This window comes from Hypomesus transpacificus, chromosome 11 (genome assembly GCF_021917145.1).
Source record: "Hypomesus transpacificus isolate Combined female chromosome 11, fHypTra1, whole genome shotgun sequence".
Taxonomy (NCBI): domain Eukaryota; kingdom Metazoa; phylum Chordata; class Actinopteri; order Osmeriformes; family Osmeridae; genus Hypomesus; species Hypomesus transpacificus.
This window is the reverse complement of record NC_061070.1, coordinates 15965540-15988343: the sequence shown is the minus strand read 5'-3', so window position 1 is coordinate 15988343 and position 22804 is coordinate 15965540. Positions and strand designations below refer to the sequence as shown.

At 44.5% G+C, this 22804-nt stretch overlaps 1 protein-coding gene across 1 annotated transcript in view; it reads left to right on the top strand.

Annotated features, from left to right (window-relative positions):
- The window catches only part of LOC124474128 (inactive phospholipase D5-like), a 23960-nt gene extending 1266 nt beyond the window's left edge, over nt 1-22694 (top strand). Inside the window, exons 2-10 of the mRNA XM_047030027.1 lie at nt 11761-11894; nt 16032-16218; nt 16841-16949; nt 17286-17413; nt 18108-18305; nt 19384-19520; nt 19630-19795; nt 19958-20048; nt 20199-22694. Of these exons, the coding sequence (XP_046885983.1) occupies nt 11761-11894; nt 16032-16218; nt 16841-16949; nt 17286-17413; nt 18108-18305; nt 19384-19520; nt 19630-19795; nt 19958-20048; nt 20199-20515 (1467 nt within the window). The 3' untranslated portion in view covers nt 20516-22694. The remainder of the gene's footprint in view (nt 1-11760; nt 11895-16031; nt 16219-16840; nt 16950-17285; nt 17414-18107; nt 18306-19383; nt 19521-19629; nt 19796-19957; nt 20049-20198) is intronic.
- Nucleotides 22695-22804: the final 110 nt, after the last annotated feature.

Genomic DNA, 22804 nt, shown 5'->3' with positions numbered 1-22804 from the left:
TCTGACGACGGCGTGGTCAGCCAGAACCCAAAACCCGAAGGGAGGGGATCCAGCTCTTTATCCTTCTCACAAACAGTATCTACATGCAGTGGCACACACACACCCAAATGAATACACACACACTCGCAGGAACACGGAGAGACTCTCGCTGAGCTAACAGAACCAAGCTAGCAGAAAGTCAGTTGGAAAAGGGGAGTCAAAACAGCTGGAGGGGTACCCATGGAAACCTAACCACTTATTCTAGGATGTATTGAATGAAACAGTCGATTTCATCAGTTATGTGGTGTAATCAGTCTACTCGAGGGCTGTGGTTTCAGATTCTCATTTAGCTCCTTCACTGGCACCGTGTTTGTTTATTGCACATGTGTTTGTTCTACTGTTCGTGACTGCTTGCGTTTATGTGTGTGTGTATTTGTGTGGACACGTTGAAATTCCAAAGCAGTCTTTCCCAGAACTCATGCTGAGATACAGGTCCCTGAGCAGAATTCTGTCCTATTTGCTGAATGTACAAAAAGGAAAAGATAATTCTGCAGACTGGTACATTTTAGCATTATAGCACTTTAGCACGTTCTCATGTCCATTCCCATTAGAGGGCTGACAAACAATATAGACTGCAGTCTTAGTGGTGTACACGTCTCTGAAACAGCTGAAGATGGTAATTCTGCTGAAGTCATATTGATTGATGAGAAAGGTCCTGTTTAACATGCTAGAATTCTAAACGCTTTCAGCAAAGACTGCAATGTTCAGAATAAGCAGTTTAAAGGGGTCCATTTTGGCCAGACCGTATCTTCCTCTTCTCATTCAATATCCCACATATCCCACACAGCTGGTAGATCACATTTCTGGTTGGTGGAAACACAAAGAGACAAAAGACTGGCCGCAATGTGGGGACACACCATCTATCACCTTCTCTGCTAACTGGCCCTAACTGAATAAAACAAATGCTAGCCTTCCAAAGATAATGAGATCCCAGCTACACAAACCGTCTGGTTTATACAAGCATTAATTACATCCCTGGATTAAATCACATGAGAGAGTTTTCCAGTAATACACAACATAAAATTGGTGTTGAACCTACGTAGAAACGCAATAGTAAATGCACTGTAATTCATATTGGTGGGTTAAGAATCAATCACACACACTGTTAACAGAGACATATGGACGTTCCAGAGTAATCAATCACCTTGACATGTGTGTGTCACAGAGAATGTGGGTGTGGTTTGTAACCATCACCCTAATAGCTGAACGGCAGAGAGATGACAAATGTAGCTCTCAGATCTCATCATGTCAAGCTCAGCCTCACAGTAAGAGACAACATAGCGAGTCATCTGTTTTCATTAATATTAACTTTCACAAGTAGCGGTTTCCAATCCCAGTGTGTGATGAAGCAGGTGATGTCATTGGATCATATTAGGCATGGCTGTTTAGCCCATCTCTGCTAGGGTCAAGGGCTGCTCATGCTCTATCTACTAAATCCCTTTGTGCACTTCCAGATGCAATTTCTCTCCTACAGATCAAACTCTGTGCGTGTAATGTGTTCCTGTGTCTGTCACTACCTTGATTTACTTTGACAGTTGATTCATCTCTCACTCCCAACCAGGACAAGATTCACACGAATACAGACACACACACACACACACACACGCACACTCTTCATCACCCACTCCTTTAAGAGGCTCCTGTCCCCCTGCCATAAAACAACACTGTTCTGGGAAACTTTCAAAAAGTTGGAGCAGATACAAATCTTTGAGAAAGAGGTCAATGACAAGGTTCAGGTGTTGAGCTGTAACTCATCTGCAGTGCAGTTCTCCTCTTGTCGTGTAAAACGCAGTCTCCTTCCCTGAGGTGACAAAGCTCTGCTTGGGACTGTGTTTTGTCCAAAGCTTAATGCAGTTCAGTACTGTAGCAATTCAAACACAAATGAAGGAATTACTGAATGAATATTTTATATTTGTGTCATGCCACTTGGTGGTCCATCCCATATGGGAGAATATGACACACCAACAGTCATACAAAAACAGCACAATAAAACACTGGTATTTTCTTATTCTGACATCAACTTTGCTTTTCCTGTTTGGATCCTTCCTTGTAAGATATGACTGAACGTCGGTCTATGTGCCAGAATACGATAATATCCGTTGCTGTTTTGAGTGTACTGCTGCTCTCACTGCTCTGTGGCTTCCCCATCCTGAAACACAACCCAACTGCTCCACATTAACATCATCCCATCTCACATTTTCAGCAAGGCAGACTCTCATATGTAAAATAGATATACTCCTTTGATCGATGGCCATGCCTCGGGTGAACCAATCTGCTGATGAAGATCTTTATGGATATTCTAAACCCCTACTGTAGAACTACAAAAGTAAAATAAGTGAGAGGAGCAATATCCCTCCTGCACTCAAAACATGCTCTTAATTGAATCTCTTTGTCTCTATGTTCTATATTCTGCCTGGTCTTCTGTCTCCTAATGAAAGGACTAACGGACCCTTGCAGCTTGTTGGGGGAACACAGAGGAGCTGTTGGCAAGGTTTTAATGACACGTTCAGTTTGGCAAGGTTTTAATGACACGTTCAGTTTGCAGAGGAGTGGGTTTGTGGGTATGGGTGGCTGGGGGTGCGTATTTTTGAGTGTGTGTGCATGTGCGTGTGAATGTGTATTCGTGTGTGTGTGTGTGTGAGTGAGTGTGTGTGTGTGTTTGGTATGCTGCGAAGGCTGCAGTGATGTGATCTTGCAGTTTACACCCTCAGCTCTAGCAGTGTAATTCTACATCCTGCTGATTCCACAGTAAAAAAATGGATTCTACGGGAGGAAGTGCCTGATTGGTTGGTAGTGACATACCACCAGGGGCAACACGATAGTCCAACAGATATGCCGAGAGGGCAAGGGCGAGAAACAGGAAACATTAAGGGAATCACACACGTAAGCAAAAAAAAAACATACTTCATTGTAAAAGGAGAACAGTCACAGAACTGATGTTTGATCAGTCACTGTCACAGAACTGATCTTCATAACAGCATCAGCAAAATGTTTTCTCATGCGAGATTGAAGGAGATGTTTCCGTAAGTTAGTTGGGCTAACATCACTGACACTCAGGTAGGAAGGATTAGGGGTCAATATTTTTGTAAAATGACCAACTGGCTGGTAATTAAATATATACTTTCTTCCCTGTAGCGTTCTGCTGAAAGGTGAAAAGGCAGAATGAGAAGTAGAAGATCTGTAACGGGGGTCCCTGGGTCTGGGCGGGTGGGGGCCAGGGGTCTGGGCCCAGGGTCTTTGGGGACAGGATCTGGGGATACATGGGGGTTGTAGAACGTCTATAGGGTTGTAGGGGGGTCAGTTGTCTTACATGCCAGCACTGGAGATGTGTGGAGCCTCTCATGTTGTTCTAATGGAGATTTTATAGATTTATTGATCAAGGGAGGCTGGCTGAAATCAATGTGCTGGACTGCTGGGCTGAGTTGGGGGGTCGTGGGGGGTGGGGGGGTGAGGTGGGAAAACAGGTAGGCAGGGAGACAGAGAGGCTGGGAGGTCAGGGATTGGTAGGATGGGAGGCTGCAAGGCAGGGAAACTGTTAGGCAGGGCGGATGGGAGAGGGAGGATGGGTGAGAGTGGATGGAAGAGGGGGGATGGGAGGCAGGGAGGATGTGAGAGGGTGAATGGGAGGCAGGGAAAATATGAGAGGGTGGATGGGAGGCAGGGAGGATGGGAGAGAGAGGATGGGAGGCAGGGAGGATGGGAGAGCGAGGGTGGGAAGCAGGGAGGATGGGAGAGAGAGGATGGGAGGCAGGGAGGTTTGGAGAGAGAGGATGGGAGGCATGGAGGATGGGAGAGAGAAGATGGGAGGCAGGGAGGATGAGAGAGAGAGGATGGGAGGCAGGGAGGATGGGAGAGAGAGGATGGGAGGCAGGGAGGATGGGAGAGAGAGGATGGGAGGCAGGGAGGATGAGAGAGAGAGGATGGGAGGCAGGGAGGATGAGAGAGAGAGGATGGGAGGCAGGGAGAATGGGAGAGAGAGGATGGGAGGCAGGGAGGATGGGAGAGAGAGGATGGGAGGCAGGGAGGATGAGAGAGAGAGGATGGGAGGCAGGGAGGATGAGAGAGAGAGGATAGGAGGCAGGGAGGATGGGAGAGAGAGGATGGGAGGCAGGGAGGCAGAGATCTCAACATGCTTTAGTAGAAAGATGCCTTCCTTGGGGGTCTTTTCCAGGGAGAGATACTGTGTGTGTGTGTGTGTGTGTGTGTGTGTCTGTCTGTGTGTGTGTGTGTATATGTGTGTGTGTAAGTGTGTGTGTGTGTGTGAGAGAGACAGAGAGAGAGAGAAAGAGAGAGAGAGAGAGGGCAGGAGAGAGAGGGCGAGAGAGAGAGAGCCCTGGCTGAAACTATGGTTGATTATAATTATTGTGCTGGAATGTGAATTTGTACTCTATCAAGAATCATTCTGGATGCAGTGAATAAACTAGTCTCAACTGTTTGGCATTGACTCATCCCTCACTTCTCTCGTTTAATGTTTGTCTTCATTTCTTCTTTCTTTACCAATCCCGTCTCCTCTCGTGTCAGACATCACAGTTAAGAGTTCATGATCTCTCCATCGCCACTGAAGACATCATGACACATACATTATGAAAGACCAAAATCTGAATCAAGAACTTCTTGAGACTGACATGGCGCTTCTGCAATCTAACTTTCTCATTTGCTTCAGTACTGAATCATCATTCTTTTATCCTCCTCCCTCCCTCCATCCCAACAAGTGTTTGCTGCAAGGCAAACACCAGCATTTGTCTTGAGAGGAAGACTTTGACCTTTACGTGCCGAGGCGCTAATTGGAAAGGTCAGGTAAAAGGTCTTGGTAAACCTTCAGGAATGAGATCACAACCATGAAAGACGGGACCTGACTGGTGTGAATATATGTTGTGGATAGTGGATGTGGAAGATTGATTGATTTAGGTTATGTTTGCTTTTGTTTTGGCCATTACAATTACAAAAGGTCCCTGGTTCCTTTAAAGAGACTTTAAGAACTCTTATGTCCACTTTTGTCTTATGTCCAGGACATTTAGGATGGATACACTGGAAATCCAATCAAACATTGGAGGAAATGTTGAGTCTTGAATCCCAGACATTGAAGGTTTAAATCATTTGTCTGGTCTAACAGGTGTAATTGGCAGCATCAATCACTTCTGATTTGCTAGGTCACATGGGGACTAGGGACCAATCAGAAGCAGCCAAGGTCTTCCAATGATTACAGGACGTTAGTCACAGTCTTTGTCAGCTTGTTCATGCCTCTCTACCCCTCACCCATCAATAACAGTCTGGACAAGAACAGACAGGCTGCGTTTTAAGACGTTGCTGAATTGAATTTGTAAATGGCTTTTCAAAATGCTCAATGTTAAAAACACGCACACACACACAAGAAAACATGACATTGTGGAGTTGCAAGAACTCATGCAACAGGACTCAATCAAAACAATCAAGAACAACCTTCATGGCCGATCCACAGGGGGAAGTTTAGATGACTGCTACATCCCTTGCTGATTGGTGATAGATCTGCCAACATTGAACTCTCATCTGCAAATTGCTAACAGATTGAAACTGGGCTCGACCCTGGCCTGCTTAAGTGGTGAATGATTGAACATTCTAGATTAGAAAGTAATGGTGAGGCCAGCCTTTGATTTACATAGTACAAATTCAATTCCACATGTTAAATAAATTCCAACCTAAGGGGGAATGGAGAAGTGGAACATGACAGTTCTGCAGTGCAGGCTAGCTTTTATCACTCCATGGAGATGTCCCTCACATGTACATCATGTTTATGTTATTTCCTAAACATAACCAATAATGAAATGTTAAAGATACTGTTTGACTAGCCTGTCTGAATTGCCACTTGCCTATTCCTCTCTCTCCTGTGTACGGGTCTGACAAACGAGCCCACCATCCCATTGATTGGCTGGGGGAATGTGTCCAGTCTTCTGATTGGAGCTGACATGGTTGGCCCACAGCCAAACAGCTGACAGCTTAAGAGAGCTGAGCAGCATAGCTAGCACACAGCCAGACTAGCCTAGCCTCCAGCACCCAGTACTGCTCTGATACTGCCACTCTTGGTCTTTAATCGGTTCAGCTGATCAGAGATGTCACGAGATTACTGGGCATTTTTATGTAGGAAAGGTAGGTTTATGTGGTCTGTGTTGTAGCAAGTACAGTAAATGTTTAAACTAAACAAACGGTAACACATCTGATGTGAGGTTTGGATTGAAGTCTTTGTTTGTAAGTTGTTCCTTTCAACCCCCAAATTATTGAATCCATTAGGAACTGCTATCCAGCCACCGTTGGCTCTTTCACCTTCATCTTCTCTCGGAGAAGGGCTTCCAGAACACTTCCAGTCACAGCAGAGATGGAAAAAGTCGCTCTGAGCCACCTAACACGTTGGCATCCTCCCATCCCATGCCCAGCGCTGAGTGGTGTGGCCCAAGGTGCTGCTGCTGAGGAGGACCAGACCCTGGAGGACCAGACCCTGGAGGACCAGACCCTGGGGGACCAGACCCTGGGGGACCAGACCCTGGAGGACCAGACCCTGGGGGACCAGACCCTGGAGGACCACACCCTGGAGGACCAGACCCTGGGGGACCAGACCCTGGAGGACCAGACTCTGGAGGACCAGACCCTGGAGGACCACACCCTGGAGGACCAGACCCTGGAGGACCAGACCCTGGACCACACTCTGGGGGACCAGACCCTGGAGGACCACACCCTGGAGGACCAGACTCTGGAGGACCACACCCTGGAGGACCAGACCCTGGAGGACCAGACCCTGGGGGACCAGACCCTGGGGGACCAGACCCTGGAGGACCACACCCTGGAGGACCAGACCCTGGAGGACAGCGCAAAGCAAAGCAGCACTGGAGAGAGGATTGGGGTGTGGGGGTGGGGGCGGAGAGGGGGGGGGATGAAAGCATGAAGACAGCAATGACAAACATGTCTGTTGGGAGGCCAAGGTGATGTAAACAACATCAGAAAGCCTTGTCGGGACTTGACGTGGCTGAGGAGAGACAGGTACCATGGCAGAGCTGTGGATGGGATGATCATAGCTTTTTCAAACCTCTGACTGGGACTAAGACTCAGGCCTGAGAAGAGTGCTCTGTGCCAGTGTAGAAGACTTGCATGATTGAGTGCATCGACGTGCTCCTCTAAAAAGCATGGGACTTGTTTTGAAAGGGCAGTAGTGTGGAAGGAAAGGGCTATGGGACAGCAACCAGCAGCTGGGGGGACAGAGGAAACACAGACCTTGTTTAGAGTAAAGGTACCATGTGCCAACTCGTTGTTAGAAGTGTCGGAAATAAACGAAGGACATTTCAACCTGTCCAGGCTGAAGGCAAACATCCTCTGATGGAAGACAGGTAGAGAGAAGCGGCTTTCAGAAGGGGGCCAGCCAAGACACTGGCTTCCCTTTCGAGCGCGACACTTGGAAATAAACATTCCGAGCTACACTTACATGCTCCCTGAAATCCTTAGTCTGTTTGTTTATCGTTCAATCAGCTTTTATGCATTTCATTGAGTCGGTAGTGTGCGAACGTATAGACCTCACTTAGCATGAATGTTTGATGAATGAGCCTGTGTCCGGGTTAGTCTTGCTTTGGATGAGGAATATCAGGGCTTTTTCTAAACTAGTCAACATTATCAAGCTACATATATCAAAATATATATTCTATAAGACGTCTACTTAACTATAAGAATTAAAAGCCTTTCAGTCAATTCAGTCAAGGGAGTAAGACGTAAAACACAGACATCAGTTATCTAGCATCTTTATGAGGTAGAAAGAAACGTTGGAGGTTTTAATACAATACATATTCCTGTGGCAAGAGAAAAAGATGGATCAGAAATTATCCATTGGTCGATGCACAGACATGATTTTTCTTTCTGAGATGGAATTGTGCTTCCTAAAGAGCCGTGAACTGGACTGAATTTCAGATTAGCAGGTCAAATATCTTAGTTTTTCTTTTTATTGAACATTTATAACTGTTTCTTTTCACTTTTTTATCAGCTCAGCGGTTTATCGTGGCTGTGGACCATATTTAATATACATAGTATTCCACCCCTTTTCTAACTTGCATTCTTTGTTATATATACGCATAAGCCTGCTCTAGCTTGGACTCCCTCCTCTCTTTTCATCACTGTTAGCTTCTCCTCTTTACAGATGGAGAGATAAATGGAGCCGTCTTCTCTCCCACATTGCTCCAAGACCATTTGTACTTGTCAAAGGGATAAGCTTGAGATGTGATATCCTAAACAGTACTCAAGAAACAGATTTAGCACCGCGAACTGTTACCTTCAAAGACTGTGAAACTGGAAAAGATTCTATTTCAGTCTTATTTATAATTCAGTATTTAATAAGCCACTGTCTCTCCTAGATGTTCCACACCATTTATTTAAGACAGCTTGTGGACTTTTCCCCTGTCTCTCAGTCGAGTTTCTGTGTCACGGATTGACATTTCCACACACACCTTTGTGTAATAGTTCCACGCTCCTCTCTCACACATACGAGCATACACACATTTCTCTTATTTACAGAATGTGACTGGCAGGGAATTTTATCACCTCCGCGTTGAGTTCAGTATGGGTCCTTGCACCTTCAGCAGTGCAGCTGTCAAAGACGTGTGGTGCTACAGGAGCAAATCCTGATCCGTTAGACCAGTCTCCAGGCCTTTTCTCTCTACCATCAATTAGGGGGAATGAACTGACATCATGGTGCATCAGAGACAATGTGTGTGAGTGTGTGTGTGTGACGGGTGTGTGAATGCGTGTGTTCAGAGTGCTGAAGGTCAGTGTGATAAGAAACATCTGGGAAAGATACATACACATGCACACGCGTGCTTACACACACACACACACACTTTCTGTTGCTAATCTGCAGACCTTGGCACAATTTAACACGATCAACAGCATGTATGTTAATGTTTGCGAGGAGAGAACACCTTGGCGTTTTATGAGTAAGGAAGAATAGTTCTCCGGGGTGCGCTGAAGTGATGCAGAGATCTTTTAGATGACTGAATCACAGCTACTGAACAGGTGTGTGTGCCATCTGCTGTACCATACACAACAAGCCCAGTATGGAGAAACCATGCGTCTTAGGTCTGTTTTTCCGCTTACCTCAATTAGCTTGTTATGAAATGTGATTAACCCAGCGAAGGCTCCCTCATATTAAAGGAACTATCTGGCCGCGAGGGTGCTGGTGATGAATCTTAAAGTCAAACATTGTGCTCACAGTCTTGTAAAGTCTTGTTTCAAGTCAAACAACTCATCATTCCAAGCTGGGTAGAAAGCACTGTAGTGTGACTACTGAGGCCTCCATGTTTCAGAATGGTTCTGGACTCTTGCCTTCAGTGAGCTGTGTATAGTGAGTGTCATTGAATGGCTGAAGTCAAATGAGCCCAGCTGTTCCCACCATCCTGTAACTGAATCTCCATCCACTACAAAGGGAATAGGAAACCAGGCTGCGTCATGCATCATGTGCTCAAATGATCAGACCTCCCTTCAGCTCCCCTGAAAACCGGCTTGTCTGTCGAAACATCGGTATTTTGTCATCGTTGCATCAACACAATGAAGCTTTGTTTATCTGTACATGCAAGCTTTCACATTGGAGCTGCAGTGCTGTGAGACCTAACGGGTAGTAGCAGAGAATATGCCGTGCCCACATCGCTGTATATTTCTTTCTGCCTGTGGTGTTTCACAATTGCTATCCTCTGCCTCTGTCAAACAGCATGGGTCCTTGTTAATCCGGAGCCTTGATAGAGGAGGGGAAATGAAAGTGTCGCTAATTGAGACTGTGACATTTCCCTTCCATTACAGAAATAACTCCCTGATTTGGCTAGGTCTTCCATCCTATTCTTTCAGCAGGTAACAACATTGAGAGCAGTCATTTAAATGTATAGGAGCAGCTTAATTCGAAGTGTATCCTAAACGTTCTTTAGCGTATAGTTTTGACCTCTGTCAAAAATGCGACTGTTATTCGCGTTGTGTCCTAGGTTTGTAGCTTCGTTGGCAGAGACTACGAAACGCTTTAGGCAGATAAAGCGTCTATCCTGCGCCAACTTCTTTCTTAGCTAACACACTGCTGCAGACTTAACTTTGTAACATTTCGGCCAACGCTTTAATCTTTTAGAAGGTGTACGATATGACCTCTATCAAACACACGTCTGACTGCCTCAGATCCCTGCGTATGCATCAATCTGTCAAGGCTTGGCTTCCCCTTCACCTCTGTTCATCTGACGGGCACCGCGCCAACCGACGTAAACCGTGCCAACAGCCCTTTCCACTGGGACTCCATGGAGCTTTTACAGCACACACTGAGCAGCTGCTGGGTTTCCTGTTCTGTGTGTATACATGTGGACTTCAGTTTGATGTAGACCCTGTCATGACATGTCCTTGGCAACTGGGCCATGGTGTATGTTGATGCTCATGTGGCCGTATCAGTACAGACTGATGTTAAGTACAGAATAGGTAGGCTATGGGGAGGGTGGAAGGTTGTTGAGTGGGGGGCTGTTAGACAAACTCACTCCTGTAATTGGAGGGTCTATCGATCCATGGTCCTGTTCCGGTGTCATGTGACACTGGTCAAGTCTCAAGAGCACACTTTGACTCTGACCCCCTGGCTTCCTGGTCTACGCTGCACTGTAATCACACACTTCACACACACACATATCCACATACCACAAAGGTCATGCATAAATCACATGTACTTTGCACCTTGAAGGTAGAAATGCTGTAGTGGCATGGTCTTAGGAGGTCAGTGGTGCGTGGGATATCAAGCGTGTTCAGTGAGAGACTGAGAGTGGTTGGTTGTGTCAATAGGTTTCAGTGTCCTAGGGTCATTAAGCATGACTCCAACCATGCCATTTAAACATGTTTTGTATTGTTTTATAGAGAGGTTTGACATTTCTAATTAATTACTTAGCTCTGGGACGTCAATGTTCCATTAAACAGACATGCAAAGCTTTTAAATTGCACAGTTACGGTCATGTGAAATCATTTTAGTCATAAATCTCTGACATCTCTAAATTATGTCAATATTATTTATAGGTGTACACCGTCGATTTGAATTTAAGCTTTGAATAAAAGCGTCTGCTAAATGAATAAATGTAAGCCTATCCATGAGTCTTCTGGGACTCCAAACCAGAAGAAATGTCTCTCTCTCTCTCTCTTTCTCTCTCTCTCTCTCTCTCTCTCTCTCTCTCTCTCTCTCTCTCTCTCTTCTCTCTCTCTCTCTCTCTCTCTCTCTCTCTCTCTCTCTCTCTCTCTCTCTCTCTCTCTCTCTCTCTGCTCTCTGAACTGGACAGGCCATTTGTTACCTTTCAGATTGGGGTTGCCTTGACCTCTACCATATAGAACCCTTTGGATCCAACCCAATTATGTCAGGGAAGGGACTAGAAATACCAGTTTGTTGTGGGATCTCATGCTGCATACGAAAAAACATATCATGTGGGTAAAATGGAGCTAAGCAAAGACGACTTCAGATTGTCTTGAAATTTCTCTGAAGCAAGGCAAAACGATATATCTTCAGAGTCACTTCCATAGTATTGCACGTTGTTGTGTCCAAAATCCCCAAGGTAAATTATCTTGCAATCAGTTTATATTTTTCTGATCTTTGCAATAAATGGTGCTAGACTAAGACATGTGGAAGGGGCTGGGGAGGCTGGGGGGTAAGGCGGGGGGACGGAGTGAAAATAACCATGTAGGCATTTAACAATGTGTTGTTCCTCTGTCTTGCAGTCTCAGCAGAAATGCATTGTGATCTTTGCACTGGTGTGCTGCTTCGCCATCCTCCTAGCCCTCATCTTCTCAGCAGTGGACCTGTGGGGAGATGATGACGGAATCACAGAGGAGAACTGTAACAGGAACTGCAGGTGAGGTCTGCGGAAGACAACACAGTCTTCTTACACCCCAAAAGCTGCTGTGTTCTAAGTTAAGCGATCTGTGTTCATCCATCGTGAAAAACAAAGCTCACATGGAGGAAAGACTAAGGGCCTAGGTTTGCTTCTGAGTTCAAGTGCTTTGCGTGTGAGCACAATGACGAGGATGTGTGTGATTCGATCACAGATGACAGGTTGTTGTGAGATTGTTGCGGTGGGGAGGGATGAGGCTGGTTATTGCTGGTCATCCCCCTCCCTTTCTGCCAATCTCTGTCTCCCTCCCTCTCTCCCTCTCTCTTTCTCCCTACCTCTCTCTCTCTCAACTTATATTATCCTCCACATCCATTACAGCCAAGGCTCTAGTTGCCTGTTACCAGGCTCTCTGTCTCTCTGGTTCTGCCCTTCAGAGCAATCTGTCCAACATCACTCTGCTGCAATGAAGGCTGGAAATGTAATTCCAATTTGTAAAGTCAAAATTGATTCTTCTCTCAATGGGTACCCTCAGGCTTTGGGTGGAGATGCAGGGGGTAAGTGACACCGAGAGGAAAAGAGAGAGAGGGGATAAAGTGGTGTAAGAACAAGAGAGAAGGGAGAGAGAGATGGCAGAGAGAGATGGGAGACAGAGAGAGAGAAACAGAGAGAGAGGGAAACAGAGAGAGAGGGAAACAAACAGAGAGAGAGAGAGAGAGAGAGAGAGAGAGAGAGAGAGAGAGAGAGAGAGAGAGAGAGAGAGAGAGAGAGAGAGAGAGAGAGAGAGAGAGAGAGAGAGAGAGAGAGAGAGAGAGAGAGACCTCTAAATGGATCAATGTACTGTTCTGAAGTGGTATCAGTAGTGGAGTGGCAGAGTCATTTCTCTCCCTAACTTCACACAGAAAAACCCCTCCTGTCATAATGTGCCCAAAAAACACTCCTTTACTTTCAACCTTTACTTTCAGTCACAGATTAGGATTTTGTGATGCAGATTTTTCTTTTCATCAAGTATTCTCTAGAGAAAGCTGCAAGTAAGATGAGGAGGTTGTATATAGTGTAAATACAGAACTCCATAGAGGGATTCGCCAGAATATAGAAGGCTACTGTTTAGGGGTGAACACTGTTTGTAACACTGTTTTCATTCCATGTGAACCTTCAGATTTTACGGCAGACTCTGGTACCACAGGGAACGTCTTGTTAGACTGTACAAACACAGCTTGGGGCAGAGGCCTACAGTAAAACAACATTTCTTACCTCATACCTGTTACACCTAACTCATCCAGTCCCATCCTGTATTATTCTGTACACATATTCAGCAGTTACATAGAAGATTGTAAATGATAAATCAACCAGGAGCCTGTACTCATTTATCATGGATCATTAACCATATTGTTTTCCAATACATGAGTCTATAAGAAATTTTACCAGATCAGTTTAATTGCATGCGAAGAACTATGTGATGGATGACTCTTGGCCATACAGCTCAGTGCTCAGGATTAGATGTCTGATAAGAAGGTTGGTATTGATTCAGAACTAGGTAGCTGCAAGCAGGAAACCGAATACTCCAATATGTGTGGATGGAGAGCTAAAAACACCAGTAGGCACAGGTTTGCACACTATTTCTATGTTACGATCACTGACTTTAATAACATATTCTCAACATATTCTCAAGGCTATCATTACCTGGGATCCATCTAACCTGTTTCACATGAACATGGAGTGGTTCATGAATAAAGCTGTGCCATCGATGATAAGCCCAGACCCCTGTTCTGTCCGCTCAACCGTATTTTTGATCATTATTCTAGAACCGTATTTTAGATCATTATTCTAGAACCCAAGCTGAGATCTGGATGGATGGTGTGTAGGGATGCTACAGCCACGACTGTAGAACTCACCAGAAGGCCCGGGCTGGGCCAGGATATATCCAGTGTCAAAACCTGAGACCGCTCCACTATATTTCTGAAAATGATCTCATATCCTTTACTGTGTCTATATCTGCAGCTGAGTTATTACTCTGTCAAGCAGCAAAGAACACATTTCTAATCATGAAAACAATGCACAGCAGCACATTGTCCTTCTGTCTAATTTGCATACTCCCCGGAACATACTTTATTGGGTTCTCATTTAGAAGGCATGAAAACACCACCATCAATTCTTGGCATCTCTACTCACCCATAGGAGACAGTTATAGTCCCCGGGAGGACATGAGAATAGTTTCCACTATTCAACATGCCACTGTGCTGCATCCTGGTTAGAGAGCCTGCCCAGACCGATCTAACACCTCACCCACTCTGCCCATCACCTGTCTTATGAGGACTTGGCAGCAGCTGTTTATAGGAGGATGTGATGTACGACAGACAGTAAACTGTGGGGAAATCACCTTGTCTGGCAGAAGGGTGGGGGGAGATCTATTGTCATTCCACTGACAAGAAAAGTTTTCGATTTGGGTTAAAGGAGAAAAAAAAATTCTCCTGCAGCGGTGTGGTGAGGAGCTAGGTGGGAATCACACCCCTAACTGCACACAGGATTGAAGAAGAAGGTTCACTGAGTGTTCACGAATCAATGAATTCCCTCCGGAAGCCTTGGTTCGATTCTTACTTTTAAACCTGTTCCTTTTTGGATAACAACCCCAAACCCCCATACATCATTTCCCTGGGAAAATGGGTTGTGTTCCTTTACCTGAATAGGATTACCTCCCCCTCCTCCACCAATACCATTGACAGGTTTTTTGATGTCACCTTATTGTTTACCACCTAATTTTTACATCTGTGTAGTTTCAATAGAACACGTAGAAGCCATGTCCTAGTTAATGCTCTGTCTCTCCTGCCTTTCCAAAGGAAGCAGAATGCATTGTGGGACTGTAAATCTTTGTTGTACTGTTGTCAAATCCATCTTTATATCGTGCCCATTCTAGGCTTCCCTTGTCAGGCTACTTAATTTTAAGCAACAACAATAAATCCAGTACTGCACGTTAGGGATGCCAAGTTGATTTCCCAAATCTCTAATCCCATCCCCAATCCTAAAATACGTCAATATGAATAATCTATTCCAAGACATTCCATCTCCACTCTTGTCAGGTTTGTTTCGCAGATAGGAAGAAACAGCATTTCATCCATGCAATGTCTGAATCACCCAGTCAGTAAATTGATGCTCGCTGCCTACAGCATTCACCAATCACGTTACTCCCAGCTCCTCTGCCTCATATGATTTACCATGTTTTCACTCCCGTATCGAGCCTGCTCCCAGCATGAAGAATGTTGCACAGCCCCTGGATCAGAATGAATCAATTGCCGGGCTGGATACAGCAGTGAGCATTCAGGCTTGATAATAGCATGCTGGCTGTCTGAAACACTTGGTTGTCACGGTAAATCCAACATGTTTATGGTGTTTTTACCAATCTTGCTGGTCCATAAGGGCCTGAAAAACACCTCTATTACCTTGGTGACATGATGCCTGGGCCGAACGTCTAAGCGTTTCCCTCAGAGGGCCTCATGGCTTCAGTACGACCGACGCAGCATGCTCCTGCTGTTTATGAAATGGATACACGCTATAGCTTCATAGGAAATTCAAGACTGATTAAATTCCCACTCACAGGTGCCTGTTCACATATCAAAGTGGCACTGCAAACATTAAGGCAGGCCTCGTATTCACCAGGGCTTGTGCGTGCTGTGCATACAGTTTTTAATGTACATACTGCAAGACACACATACGTTATCACCCAAATGTTTAAATGGAGTGTGTTTTCCCAATCTATTTGCTGAGGAGGTAGCCATAGATGAAAGTGTATTAGAATGACCTCTTTTATACTGTATGTAATCTCAAGGCTATTACCCACGTTCTTAATGGCACTGTAGATAATGAGACAATATATTATTGGTTATTTTCGACTAAAACTGCACAGCAATGTGTTCTACGGTTTTCCATTATTTTTTTAAGAAAACTTTAATAGTCTCCTGCTTTTCAGCTTTCAATTTACAACCCTGAGAAAAAGCCATTTGTCATGAAAGGCACAGTGCTACAATTTAAGCAGTTAGTTGAGTTAATTAAATTGCCATTAGTTTGTGACAAAAACATCCCAACACAAAGACGTTGGGCCTGTCAGAGAAAAACTAATCACTATTGATGCTGCAAAAACATGTCTATAGTTTTATTTTCCAACAGGGTTGTGCTTGTGGAGAACATTCCAGAAGACATCTCCTTCTTGGACAATGGCACGGCACACGTGCCTCTCTCGGTGGGGCTCCACAACTTGCTGAATCTGGCCACTCGCTCTGTGGAGATTGTCTCACCTCAGTGGGCCCTCAACTCCTCAGACTATGAATCCAGTTTCCTCCCCTCAGCCAGGCAGGTGAGACCACGCTTTGGGAACAATCTGGAAGTCATCTCCAAGATATGGAATTGTTCTATTTTCGGTTCATTCTCTACCCAAGGTAGCTAGATACAAAGGTTTATGGAGAAGCCAATCTCAAACATTACCAAACAGCTTGCACCCATGGACAAGTAAGACTAGTAAAATATCACTGCTTCTTACTGAGGATAGCTAAAATGACACTTAGTTTTGGCTGAATTGAGGTTTTGGACAACCTCTGTCTCTCCTCTGACAGAGCTGTATGTGTCTGTGTGTGTGTTTCATTAGTGAAGCTGGGATGTGTCTGGTCTAATGGCTCCGTATGGCAGTGTGACTGGAGAAAGATTGCTCTTTGGGGGCTGCAGTCTGGGCAGATCTAATCACTGGAGCCGGCGGCAATTGTCTCTAGCATGCCTCAGAAAGAAACCATGGGTTTAAGGTATAACAATAGAATGGGGACCAGAGAGTTAAACAATATTGCAAACCTCATTGGTTTGTGTATGTGTGTGTGTGTGTGTGTGTGTGTGTGCCAGCCTGTGCATGTCTTTGCCAGCCAGCTGGCTAGCCACTACCAAATTGCTAAATATAATTTGAACCAAATGGCTAATGTGGTTTCTTTCAGGGTCGAGCTCTGCTGTACAAACTGATGGGTCTAAAGGCTAAGAAGGTCAACCTGAAGATAGCGAGTGGGATGATTGAGTCAGCCGAGCTGAAGAGTCTTGATCGACACAGTGAGTCATTGCAACAGATAGCCTGTTGTATGTAATAGATCTAATCATGACAATGTTTGATTCCATCTCTGCATTGAATCTCCTATATCTCTGCCTCTACCCATCCACCTCTCACTGCCTCCACCTCTTACTGCCTCCACCCCTCCACCTCTCACTGCCTCCACCTCTCACTGCCTCCACCCCTCCACCTTTCACTGCCTCCACCCCTCCACCTCTCACTGCCTCCACCTCTCACTGCCTCCACCCCTCCACCTCTCACTGCCTCCACCTCTCCACATCTCACTGCCTCCACCTCTCACTGCCTCTACCCCTCCTCATTCTCTCTTCCTTATCCAGGTGCAGACGTTCACTACGTAAACATGACGATCCTGACCAGAGGGCAGCTCCGCTCCTCCTTCTGGGTAGTGGACAGGAAGCACATGTACATCGGCAGTGGCAGCATGGACTGGCGCTCCCTGGCCACGGTACCTACATACATCTGACCCAGTTCAGCAAACACACAGACAACACACTCTCACAGGATACTCAAACAAGCAGAAATAATATTATTTTATTATTTTTGATGAAAAAGAAGTCAACCCAATAGGAGAGCGAGAAAGGAAACTGCTGATTTAATTGAGTGTGAACGCAACGAGAATATTTTTCGTGGTTCATTAATCTCAGACCCCTTTCTGTGTACCTGGCCTGACCCTGTCTATCTGTTATCCCTTTCTGAAATATATTGCGTATCATACAAATTCTGAAGAAGGATGCAGTTGGTGAGAAACATTTCTTTGAAATGGAAAGATAAGAGAGTAAAGAGAGAGAGAGAAAGAGAGAGAGAGAGAGAGAGAGAGAGAGAGAGAGAGAGAGAGAGAGAGAGAGAGAGAGAGAGAGAGACAAATAGACAGTGGAAAAAACAAGTGCTGTGGATTCTCACTTCCTGGGGGTTGCTGTGGCATTGGAAGAGCCCTCGTAATTGGATGAGCCAGGAGCGCTGCTTTGTATAGGAGAGGAGGAGGGGGGTGAGAGGAGAATTATGGGAGGAGAGGGGGTCCAAGACAGGGGAGAAAGGTAAAGGGAGAGAGAGAGAAGAGGCCTTGCCAGTGGGAAATGCTCTGATCTAATTCATTGATGATCCAACTTGGATATGACCGATGTTGTTTTGGTATCTCTCAGAGGAAGGAGCTGGGTATCATCATTTATGACTGCAGCTGCCTAGCCCTGGATCTCCACAGGGTGTTCAACCTGTACTGGCAGCTGCAGTACAAGGAATTCATCCCCTCAATCTGGTCAAAGAGGTTGTACGCTCTGTACAACAAAGATGAGAAACTATCCCTTCTCCTCAACAATACCAAGGCTGAGATCTACGTCTCTGTGAGTGACTCATCCTTTATCCTCCAGTATCATTAGTTCTGCATTTTTACATTCAAATGATCCCACTGTAGCAAAACAATATCTCACACATGGTACATAAATAAAACACAGATAACAACTATCTGTATCATTAAAATGGTGGAGATATTTGCATAGCCACATGAAACCTGCCGGTTTTAGCTTTTTATTTGCTCTGATGAGAATTAAATTCTCTGTAACATCCTACCAGAGCTGTTATCATTTTTATAAGAGGTGTCAGGTAAAGAAAAATTGATGTCACAGGCATGCTCGCTTTAAGTCAGCTCCTTGCTGTGTACGAACGTTGGCAATAGATGACTGATGTCCCTGGCTTCAGTAGGAAACATATGCTTGGAGGGTGTAAATGTTGCCTGGCCATCAGCAGTCAATGAACATCTCTAAATCCCTGGGAATACCTTCATCATCCCATGGATCAATAGCAAGTAGCATCCTGTCTTCCATCACGGATCTCATCTCACACACCCTGTATGTCTCACAAAATGGAGTGCAGATATATAAAGTACTGTTGTGTTCTTGCAGAAACACAGACACACAACCATGTAAACACGCGCCCACGCATAATCACACATAAACCACACCTCATCTGACACAACAATAAAACTCATTCCAAGCGCACACACAGTGATGGAAAGCCCTCCACTCCTTATTCATCTACTAAGGCAATTCTTGGACAAGGAGAGACAAAGAGAGTCAAATAAAGAACACAGACACAGGCTCAGTTCTTGGGAGAGACACTGCAGAAAGCACGTGGTAAGAATACTAATGAAGCTGAAGAAGTTTATCCATTCACAGAGGTGATGGTACAGATATCAATCCAAAAGAGGGAGATGTTGATGAGGATGAAGATAGTAATGGCGTGTTGATGACGATGATGTCGATGAAAGTGCAGCCAAGACAACAAAACCAATTTAATTTCACTCATGCGATAGCACTGGTAATGCCAGAGTTTCTCTTTGACCCCAGATTAACCCTTTTCTTGATCCAATTGACATGATTGTCGAACTGAATATAATCCTGCTGTGTGACTGTGTCCTTCCAGACCTCCCCTGAGGTGCTGTGTCCTAAAGACAGGACCAGAGATCTGGAGGCCATCTCCAGAGTCATCCAGGAGGCTAGAAAGTTCATCTACATCTCCATAACAGACTACTTGCCACTCATCAACACCAACCCACAGAGGTCAGTGAGAGGTTTAAAGACAAACACACACACACACTGGCATACATCTATGCCAACACACACTCACACACAATACACAAACAATGAGGCCCTTTCCTGTCCCTGGTAGGTATTGGTCCCATATAGATGGGATGGTGAGAGAGGCGTTGATCTTAAGGAAGGTCAGAGTACGTCTGCTGGTCAGCTGTTGGGAGCAGACTCACCCCCTGACCTTCAACTTTGTCTGGTCTCTGAAGACTCTGTGCATGCAGCAGACCAACTGTTCACTGGAGGTGGTGAGTTCATGAGTCACACCAGACTCAAGCCACACACACACCTGCACACACTCTTACCCGGATACCCAAACCATCAGACTGCCAACTGTTCTTCTGTCCTGTTGAATTCCATTCACGTCTTGATGAGGACTGAGTGATCTCTGTGTTCCTCCCTCTGTGTAGAAGTTCTTCAGTCCAAGTCAGCAGTGGGATGGAACAGTACATGGAATCAACCACAACAGGTTCATGGTCACAGACAGGGCTGTGTACATAGGTAAGCCCAACTCTCAGTAAGTTTGATCAACACAGTATCTTTGCCACCGTAAACTAGGGGATAACATTGATTGTTTAACTGGTCAAATACCAGCTGGTCACAATGGCTTATCATTCAGGGTTGTTTACATATATCTCTTGTCCCCTAAAGGAAATTTGGACTGGGTGGGTAATGAGTTTGCCTTCAATGGGGGCGCGGGGATGGTGATAAATCAAGAAGAAGGTGTGGAACAGAAGAACTTAACAATAGTGGACCAGATAAGGGCAACATTTGACAGGGACTGGTATTCCCACTATACCAGAACCCTACAGCCCAATAAGATCCCTGTCTGCAACAAGCATCAAATCAACCGGTTAGCACCACTCAAAGCTATCCAGATTCCAACCGACAATGGGATGGCATTTCTTGGAGCCAGCCAATCAATGGAGAGCAGTGGGAGTAGAGAGAGCTCCAATGGCTCTCTGTGACCATGAGGGATCGAAGGAACAGATTCCTTACCCATGATATTGTTTTTAGCATTGGAGGGAGATCTATAAGGAAGGCGTTGCTGAAAGTGACTTTTGGAAAATAGCATTGAAGCGTCCGTGAAAGCTTTGGGCCAGAGAGGATTTCAAAGAAAGAGGAATAGGACTTTAAAAAACCAACATAGAAAGAGGACACTCTGGTCATGAAATATGTCAGTCAACCCATCTGTTTATAATATATGTGTTTCCTATTAACGACCAACCCTTGGATGAGAAATGGTGGACCTCATTGATTACAGTTAATTGTTTACGTAACATGATTTTAGCAGTAATGACATTCATTACTTTTAACCCTTTAATATGACTTACAACCGTGTGTGTGGAGTGTCTGTGTGTGTTTGTGTGTGTGTGTGTGTGTGGAGTGTGTGTGTGTGTTTGGAAATCCTTCATTAAATTTGACTCCAAAACAGTTTACCCAGCGTGTGTATGGAATGGAATTTATGATCAGTTAAAAATATTTGTTGCTTAAAGCTATACAGAAAATTCTGTCATTCTTTCAATGTATCCACACTAGCATACCCTGTAGAATGTATAGTAATGTACCACTTAATCGTAAACACTTATGATTCTGAGTTATGAGTATGCTACTGTGGATATATGAGCACTGGAGATCAGGTGCGGGTTGTGCTGGCCAATGAATGTTCTCTCTATAATCTACTCAGCACAGCCCTCTCTTTATCTCTAAGGCCTCTCCAACCTCCTCAGCCAAGTCCCAATGACCTGGTCCCATCTGTCTGGTCCCAACAGCTGATCAAACAAACTAATGGGAAAATAACAAGAGATGGCTGTTATGATGCCATGACCTCATCTGGCCCACAAGTGTTGGCATGTAGGTTACTGTAGATTTCTCTACAGGCTCTCTACATATATGCAGGCTAATGCTTATTGTCTTCAATGCATATTTTGTCTTGTATGTTATTTTGGTGTAAATTGATTTTCATGTACCTCTAATCCAAAGGAACAACTGTAGCTCAGTTATGCATGAATAGTTGGAGTAGGCTTCGGTTGGTCAAATCAATGCAATGAATTTTTCATTAGACCTTGACCCCATTGCCAGTTTGGCAAAGGACAGGGTCTGCAATGTGAAAATAACACAGTGGTTAACATGGCAGTTCCAGGTTCACAGTTTTCAAGTCAACACTTGCAATTCACAGGTTCAGTTTTCAAACCGAATTGCTCTGCAATTTCTAGTAGATGGTATCATACTCAAATGTAATGTTTTTGGTGTAAATAGACAAAACACAGGATACTTGAACATTTAATGTGTTGAGCAGTCTGTTCAAGAACAGTTGTGTGTCATTGTGTAGTCACTAACTAGCCCACTGATGTTTCTACTTTTTACCTTCAAATAGGCAGTATCTTTCACTAACTCTACTCCACCAACAATGTGTCATTGTGGCCTTCAACATCACTGTAGAAGAAGAGAGCAAACTCCACTAGGGTGTAGCCCAGAAATCCCACCATTACATCTACACACGGCTGATTACTGACTATTGCCCTCTAGTGTTAGAAAGTGAAAGGTGTCTGCCTTAATATCACATCACATTACACAAGCACATATGCACACATAAAACAAATATTATCCTTGTTCCAAGCACTTTTCCGTATTAATTATGTTTTATTTTCTATTACCGATTTGTGGTCAAGCTTACTTTGACCAGCCCCACAATGTGACAATCCTGTCAGTTCAGATATGTTTTTTCTATTTATTTATATATTTAATCTTTCTTGAACATCGTTCACAGACTGCCACCTGTTGGACAGTATGTGCCTGACGCAGAAACCCTTACTTCTTCTTTCATGGCCAATAAACATCAATTCAATTCAATTCATGTACAAGGTGGAAACAATAGGCTTTTTAAAGCCAAGCATTACAGACCTAAGTATATACACTACCAACTGCTTTTTGTGTATTCTTTATTTTGCAGAGTTTTGGCATGCCCACTTCTTGCATGCACTGCCTTTATGAGCTATATATGATAGACCAAACCGTCTACCAACATTGTAATATGTATATTTAAGAAACACAAATGAATGCCTAGTTATTGTATGACCTTGTTGATACATGCACATATCTAAAGGTAGGCCTGCATTTAATTTTCACTCTTAATAAAAAAATTCAATACTGCTTTTGTATTGTAATTTATTTTCATTTCACACTGAGACCTGTTTGGGGACTTTGTTGAGTGGTTTAAACTAAACTATCTCAAGTTTGACGTGGGGCAGACTAGG